At 47.2% G+C, this 7,383-nt stretch overlaps 1 protein-coding gene across 1 annotated transcript in view; it reads left to right on the top strand.

The window, feature by feature from the left end:
• The window catches only part of LOC134451598 (uncharacterized), a 73,684-nt gene that overhangs the window by 29,342 nt on the left and 36,959 nt on the right, over window positions 1-7,383 (top strand). The window contains exons 23-30 of the mRNA XM_063202102.1: window positions 337-588; window positions 1,309-1,572; window positions 1,637-1,664; window positions 1,982-2,298; window positions 3,343-3,609; window positions 3,839-4,102; window positions 4,837-5,100; window positions 5,880-6,140. Coding sequence (XP_063058172.1) covers window positions 337-588; window positions 1,309-1,572; window positions 1,637-1,664; window positions 1,982-2,298; window positions 3,343-3,609; window positions 3,839-4,102; window positions 4,837-5,100; window positions 5,880-6,140 — 1,917 coding nt within the window. The remainder of the gene's footprint in view (window positions 1-336; window positions 589-1,308; window positions 1,573-1,636; window positions 1,665-1,981; window positions 2,299-3,342; window positions 3,610-3,838; window positions 4,103-4,836; window positions 5,101-5,879; window positions 6,141-7,383) is intronic.

The raw sequence follows: 7,383 nt of genomic DNA, 5'->3' as shown, positions 1-7,383 counted from the left end.
AGATGAAAAATATTTATTAATTTGAAAAATGTTCTATATTTTGGCTTATTGTGCCAAGGGTAGGATATTTGCATATAACCATTTGCAATGATGCCCTTGATACATGTGCAAAGCCATTCATATTTTTCTTAAAATCAATAACAGATGGCATTCTGTAGTGAATAATTGCAAGCTGGTTTTGTGTTATTTTAAGAATGTAATTTCTGTTTCAAGAAATGGGCTAAACCAATACAGAAACACTGAAATACCCTGTTAGATCACTTAAATATCTTGTCTACTCTACTACATAGCATAACAATAACACTCTGACTCACGTACCCTGCCTGTCGCCTCTAGGCCTGTGTCCTCCCACGAACCTCATGGGCCACACCGCCTGCTCCACCAATGACATCACGCTGAGCTGGGACGCCAGCCCCGTGCCCGGCGTGCAGTACATCCTGGAGAGCTTCCCCAACGTGTCGGTCACCACCGCCGACACCCGCCACGTGCTGCAGGGCCAGAGCTGCGGAGCCGACTTCGCGTTCACCGTCTCCGCCAAGGATGCCACATGCACCAGCGGCCCCAGCATGCCCTTCAACATCAGCGCAGGTGAGTCTCTGTCCCGGCGTGCTGTTGAACATCAGTGATGCATTTCTCAAAAGAGAAGTTGTTAGCCTGATAGCAACTTCTGTAGTTGCCAATGGGAAAATGCATTGAAAACAACAAAGTAGCTAATGTAGTAAGCAACTTTGGTTTCGAGAAATGCACCCCAGCACAGGTGAGTCTGTGGTGCATAGGTGCAGTATGGGAAAAAAAAGTTAGGATACCAGACCTCTAGCCAGAGTTTTGCTAGATTCCTAACACTGCATTTAAATGAATTACACCTCAATCGCGACTGAAAGGTGCCAAACATTCAGCAAAATTATGTGCTAGTACCTGTATAAGTTTTGCAGCTAAAAATGTCTATTTCTGGAAATTCAAAATGGCGGACCATGGAGAAGATGCCTTTTCCAGTGTAATTTTGTGTAGTGTAATTTTCCCAGTCATAATGAATACTTATAATTTGGTGGTGGTGGTAAGTATTCATGAAAAAGGTAACATTTGTGAATGAGCAGCATGAATTCTGGAAATAAACAACAAAAAATATTACACGGTGCACCTTTAAATCCTTATTTGCACCAGAGGTCACAGCATGCCTTTCAACATCAGCACGGGTGAGTGTATGTAACCAGTAACAATCAAAGGGTTCTACAAACTAACTAAACCTTGCCTTCTCTCCTCTGCCTCCTCTCCTCTCCTCTCCTCTCCTCTCCTCTCCTCTCCATGTAGTCCCTTGCCCGCCAACCGACGTGACCCTGAGCACCACCTGTGGCACCATGCGTGCCAACCTCACCTGGGTGGCGGGAGCGGGTGCCACCTCCTACACAGCCATTGCCACACGGCCACATGGCCACACGGGCATCTCCACCTGCACCACCAACGAGACGTCCTGCCAGCTGTGGCTGGAGTGCGGCCAGCACTACACCATCACCGTCATCTCCTCCAACCAGGACTGCAACAGCACCACCGGCACCTCTATCGAAACAGACTCCCGTAAGTCATCCAGATATGAGCACATACACCCTGTGTCTGATTGTTTTTCCATTCTCTGCAACAGCCCCACCGGCACCACTCCTGTACGTCCTGTACGTCATTGAAATAATGTACACAAGGGGGCGCTGTGGCACAGCGTGCTAAGCCCCCCACATTTGGGCTTGCATGCCCTCGGGGACCCCGGTTCGAGTCCGGCCAGGGTCATTTCCCGATCCCACCCCGTCTCTATGTCCCACTCGCTTCCCGTTACCATCTCAGACTGTCCTATCAAATAAAGGCATAAAAGCCCCTAAAAATATATTTAAAAAAAAGAAAGTACCCAGCGTGTACAGTGGTGTACGTGGACAGTGTTCTTCTATTATTGTATTCCATTCAACGGTTTTGAAGCATCTGTGATTGATCTGTGAAGATTCTTCCTGCATAAATGTCCACAATCGTTTCCTACTTCCTCTCCTCTCCTCTCTTCAGCTCCGTGTCTACCCAGCGGCCTGCATGCGGACATGGACTGCAGTGCCAACTCGCTGGACGTGCAGTGGCACACGGACGGGAACCCCGACACCTACACAGCTGTTGCCATGGCCACGGACGGCTCGCGCCTCACGTGCACCACCTCGGCCTCCTCCTGCACCATCGCCAACCTGCAGTGCGGACAGGTCTACGGCATCGCCGTCACCACCTCCGCCATCGACTGCGAAGTCATGGATTCAGACTACAAGGTCCAGTCAGGTATGGAGACACACACAGTTTAGTACGTTTATTTGGATCTCACCAAGAGGGCAGCGTTACAAATCCAAATAGTGGTGGAAGCAAATGTCATAGCAATCAGTAGGGACTGATCAGAATCATAGGGTCCTATGCAATACAGTACAGGTCAGAATGGCCTGGTTAATTGAAGGTGTTTAGGGGTAGACATGGCACCTCCTTCGCCATATTGCTAAACTACCAATTGTTGCAGAAATTGAGCAGTATTTAGAAGACTTTTTTGAATTGTCCTTATTACCGGTCCACAGTCCACAGAGCTGCAGTTCACGCAATGCAAGCCTATGTACATGTCCTAGATGTCCAAGAACAATAAGCTTACAGTTGAAACCTTGATTTGTGACCACATCCATAAGTGGCTGGTATTTTAGGATCTTGGAGTGGTAGCAAGATCAAAGGGGCAACCTATTTCCACAAAGGAGACATTTTTATTGTCAGCATCTATGTGTTGGGAATGCTGCTTAAAAGTGTGTCATCGTGACTGTCGCTGAACCAGTCCATTTTTACTACACACACACACACACACACCATCGCCAACCTGCAGTGCGGACAGGTCTACGGCATCACCGTCACCACTCTACCATGGTTTATATTTATTCATGGTTGTGATGTATTTTGGTTATAAAGCATCTGCCAACTGCAATGTAATGTAATAATAATGTAATAATGTTTTTTGGACATGGTTTGTGACTATGGTTTAGCCGCTTTAAACCATGCCTACTACCTTACATTACATACTGTAAAAAACATTGTAAACCATGGTAGATTTTCATACGGGATGCAGACACCCCACCTCCACCATCAACTGTGACATCATGGACTACCAAATACAAACAGGTAAGGGACAGTCCCCAAAAATATAAAACACAACTATCAATGATAATAATCTCTCTCTCTCTCTCTCTCTCTCTCTCTCTCTCTCTCTCTCTCTCTCTCTCTCTCTCTCTCTCTCTCTCTCTCTCTCTCTCCCTCTCTCTGTCTCTCTCTCTCTCTCTCCCTCCCCCCCTATAGCCCCCTGCCCTGCTCAGACGCCAGTGGTGACCCGGGACTGCATGACCAATGACGCGCTGGTGACGTGGGACAACAGCAGAGCGGGCGCGGAGCAGGAGCACGTGGTGACGGCCGTCAGCTTCTATAGCCAGCGGGTCACCTGCAACAGCAGCGAGACCAACTGCACCTTCAGCGGCCTGGGCTGCGGAGAGGAGTACAGCGTCAGCGTGACGGGCTACACCGTCAACTGCACTGCGGCCCCCAGCCCTACCACCAAATTCCACACCGGTGAGTGAAGGCGTGTGTGTGTGTGTGTGTGTGTGTGTGTGTGTGTGTGTGTGTGTGTGTGTGTGTGTGTGTGCGCATGTGTGTGTGTGTGTGTGTGTGTGTGTGTGTGTGTGCATTGGTCACTGCTCACTCCTCTCTCTCTCTCTCTCTCTCTCTCTCTCTCTCTCTCTCTCTCTCTCTCTCTCTCTCTCTCTCTCTCTCTCTCTCTCTCTCTCTCTCCCCTCTCCAGCCCCCTGTGTGCCCACCCGGGCTGGTGGCACCGTGGACTGTGACACTGGCATCACCACGGTGACCTGGGACACCGCGCGGGGTGCCAGCAGCTACACGGTGTACGCCTACAGCAGCGGGCACAACGCCACCTGCACCAACACGGACGCCCACTGCTCCTTCGGCCAGTCGGAGCTGCAGTGTGGCCAGGACTACACGGTCATGGTGGAGGCCTCTCATGACGGCTGTGTCAGCATGGTCAGCCAGCCATTCAACATCTCCACCGGTAGGAAACATAATAATAGAATAGTCATATTAATGATTATAATAATAATAATAATAATAAAAGTAATAATACTAATGATGCCAATAATGTCAATAATAATAATAATAATAATGTCAATAATAATAATAATAATCAAGTCAAGTTAAGTCAAGTCAGCTTTTATTGTCACTTTCTTCATATGCACAAGTCATACAAGGAAAACAAAAGTATGTTTTCTCTCTATACCATGCCAACACATACACAAGACTGACATTGACATAAGTGATTCATAATAAATACAGTACAAATGAACATTTAACATTGAACGTTGAACATGTAGACAGAAAGCTAAGATATTATAGAATGTAGACATAATAATAATATTACAATATTACATAGTAATATAATAATAATGATAATAATAATAATTAAACATAGGAATAATGGTCATAATACACATAATACACCATTTCTGGAAACAAGCTCATATTACACCTCCCCTTGCTTTTCTTTTGATGTTACTTCTAGTAACAGGCTAGCTGGTAAGATACGATTCAGTTATTTATGCTATCTTGAAGGTAGAGTTTGCGTTGGCAGTACTCAGAGAACGGCTGGGCATACAGGAGGAAGGTTATTTCCAAAAAATAACAATGTATTTATAGCACTTTGTTTTGATGTTTAAGACATGTTACATTTTATTATTTAATTATTATTTATTTATCAATTAAAAAATGACTTTCCTTGCCTCTGCACAGGCCCCTGTCCCCACTCCCACCTGCGGGTGGCGCTGAACTGCAGTGATAACGTGGCGCTGTTGTCCTGGACGGGTGGCACGGGCATGATGTACTACAACGCCACGGCCGAGGGCACCACGCTGTCGCATTTGGTCAGCACCTCCACGACGGGCACCAACGCCACCATAGAGGGCCTGGAGTGCGGCCACAAGTACCGCTTCACCGTGGCCGGGCAGGGACGCACCTGCCCCAGTCCCGCACGCGAGTGGGTGGCCAGGCGGACAGGTGAGGCTCTTCAGACCCCCATCCCTTCTCTCTCTTCTCTTCTCTCTCTCTCTCTGTCGGTCTATCTGTCTGTCTGTCTGTCTGTCTCTCTCTCTCTCTCTCCCTCTCGCACCTGTTCCAGCTCCGCATGTGAGTGGGTGGTCAAGCAGACAGGTGAGGCTCTATCTTTCTTCTCTTACTCTCTCTCTCTCTCTCTCTCTCTCTCTCTCTCTCTCTCTCTCTCTCTCTCTCTCTCTCTCTCTCTCTCTCTCTCTCTCTCTCTTTGTCTGCTGCTTCTTCTTCTTTCCTCTTCTTCTTCTTCTTCTTCTTCTTCTTCTTCTCTCTATCTCTCTTTCTTTCTCTCTCCCTCTCTCGCTCTGTCTCTGCCTGTCTCTCTCCCTCTCTCTCTCTTTCTCTCTCCATCCTCTACACTCATCGGCAGATACTGTAGATATCCCATAACATGAATAGCCTGGTTGAAGGAGAATAAGCACCTCAGTTATACAAGGACTAAACACGAGGAGGACACTGTCTACTTTCTACTTGTACTTTTCAAGGTTATGTTTTTGCCCTGGTCTCTTGCAAAGTAACTTGCAAAATAATTCTAAATCGATCTATCTATCTATCTATCTATCTATCTATCTATCTATCTATCTATCTATCTATCTATCTATCTATCTATCTATCTATCTATCTACCTATCTATCTATCTATCTATCTATCTATCTATCTGTCTTTCTTTTTATCTGTCTTTCTTTCTATCTATCTATCTTTCTATCTATCTGTCTGTCTGTCTGCAGCCTGCTGCGCGCCCACTGACATGACGGTGCTGTCCTCGTGTCACTCGGACGTCCTCACGGTGTCCTGGTCCGCGTCCCGCGGCTCGCTGTCCTACATGGCGGTTGCCGAGGGCAGCCTGGGTTACCGGGCAACATGCAACACCAGCGGGTTGACCTGTGACATCGTTGGCCTGGCGTGCGGTCAGACCTACACCGTGTACGTGGTGGGGGTGGACGACAACTGCATGGGGGCCAGGAGCAATGAAGAGACGGTGCAGATTGGTAAGCAATGGCACAGCAAGTGTATTTGTGTAGCTAGCTAGCACATTTCATACAGTGCACAGGTGGTCTGATGTGCTTAACAGAAAGTACAGCAAAGACCTGTCTTACAGTGAAGTGAAAGCCCATTGGGAAACTCCAACATCCATTGTCATTGTGACACAGCACTCCACAGCATACAAGTGAACACTGCACACTACGGAATTGCATTTATGCCTCACCTGTTCAAGGGGGCAGCCCTCAATGGCGCCCCCAGGGTATGCCCAGTCATGGAGGAGGATGAGGAAGAGCACTGGTTGATTACTCCCCCCACCAACCTGGCGGGTCGGGATTCGAACCGGCAACCTTTAGGATGCAAGTCTGACGCCCTAACCGCTCGCCCATGACTGCCCTATAGCACCTTTCGTATAGTGCACAGGTGGACTGATGTGCTTAGCAGAAAGTACAGCCAAGAGCTGTCTTACAGTAAAATCATAACAGATTAAACAAGTATTACTATTACATAAAGAAGAACTTTGGCCAATTTTAAATATTTCAACATTGTTTTGCTTTTGGCGCTACTGTGGCCTAATGGTAGGGCACTAGACCACTACATGAGCAACCCGGGTTCCATTCCTGCCCGGGTCATTTGCCAGTCCTTCCCTGACTCTCTCTCCCCACTCATTTCCTGTCGCACTCTCACTGTCCTATCACTAATAAAGGCACAAAACCCCTAAAAAACTAACTTTTGCTCAAGCTACAGGCACCCTTAACGTGTCAGTACCAAAACTATATCCCCTGGCAGTATTCCTGACAGTAATTGGATAGTTAGCCAGGAAAGCTAAAGCCATTGGTCCAACCCGTGTTCACTGTATTTGAACATCTTACCGTAACGCACTCCAGATAAACCCCCAAAAGATATAAAACATCAACAGACACCTAACAGCACAGCACTGTAGAATGTATGTATGAAGTATGCACTATGTATGAAGAGGTTAGACACTGTACAATGTATGTATGAGTTATGTATGTACGAAGGGGTTAGATCAGTGTTTTCTGCAAGCAGCCACATAGCAGTTTGCTACTACACAACATGTACCGCAACACATAACAGGATGGAACACCGCTCATGATCACTAAGGTATTCCCTACCACTCACAACCTTTAACCCCCCATATGTGTGCGCGTCAAAAGAGAGTAGTGTAGAGTAAGACGAGTCAAGCCTGTGTATTTCCTGGATCCATGTGATTTCATGTGAACGCCCCTT

Source organism: Engraulis encrasicolus, chromosome 6 (genome assembly GCF_034702125.1).
Source record: "Engraulis encrasicolus isolate BLACKSEA-1 chromosome 6, IST_EnEncr_1.0, whole genome shotgun sequence".
NCBI lineage: Eukaryota > Metazoa > Chordata > Actinopteri > Clupeiformes > Engraulidae > Engraulis > Engraulis encrasicolus.
This window is presented reverse-complemented; position numbering and strand designations above follow the sequence as displayed.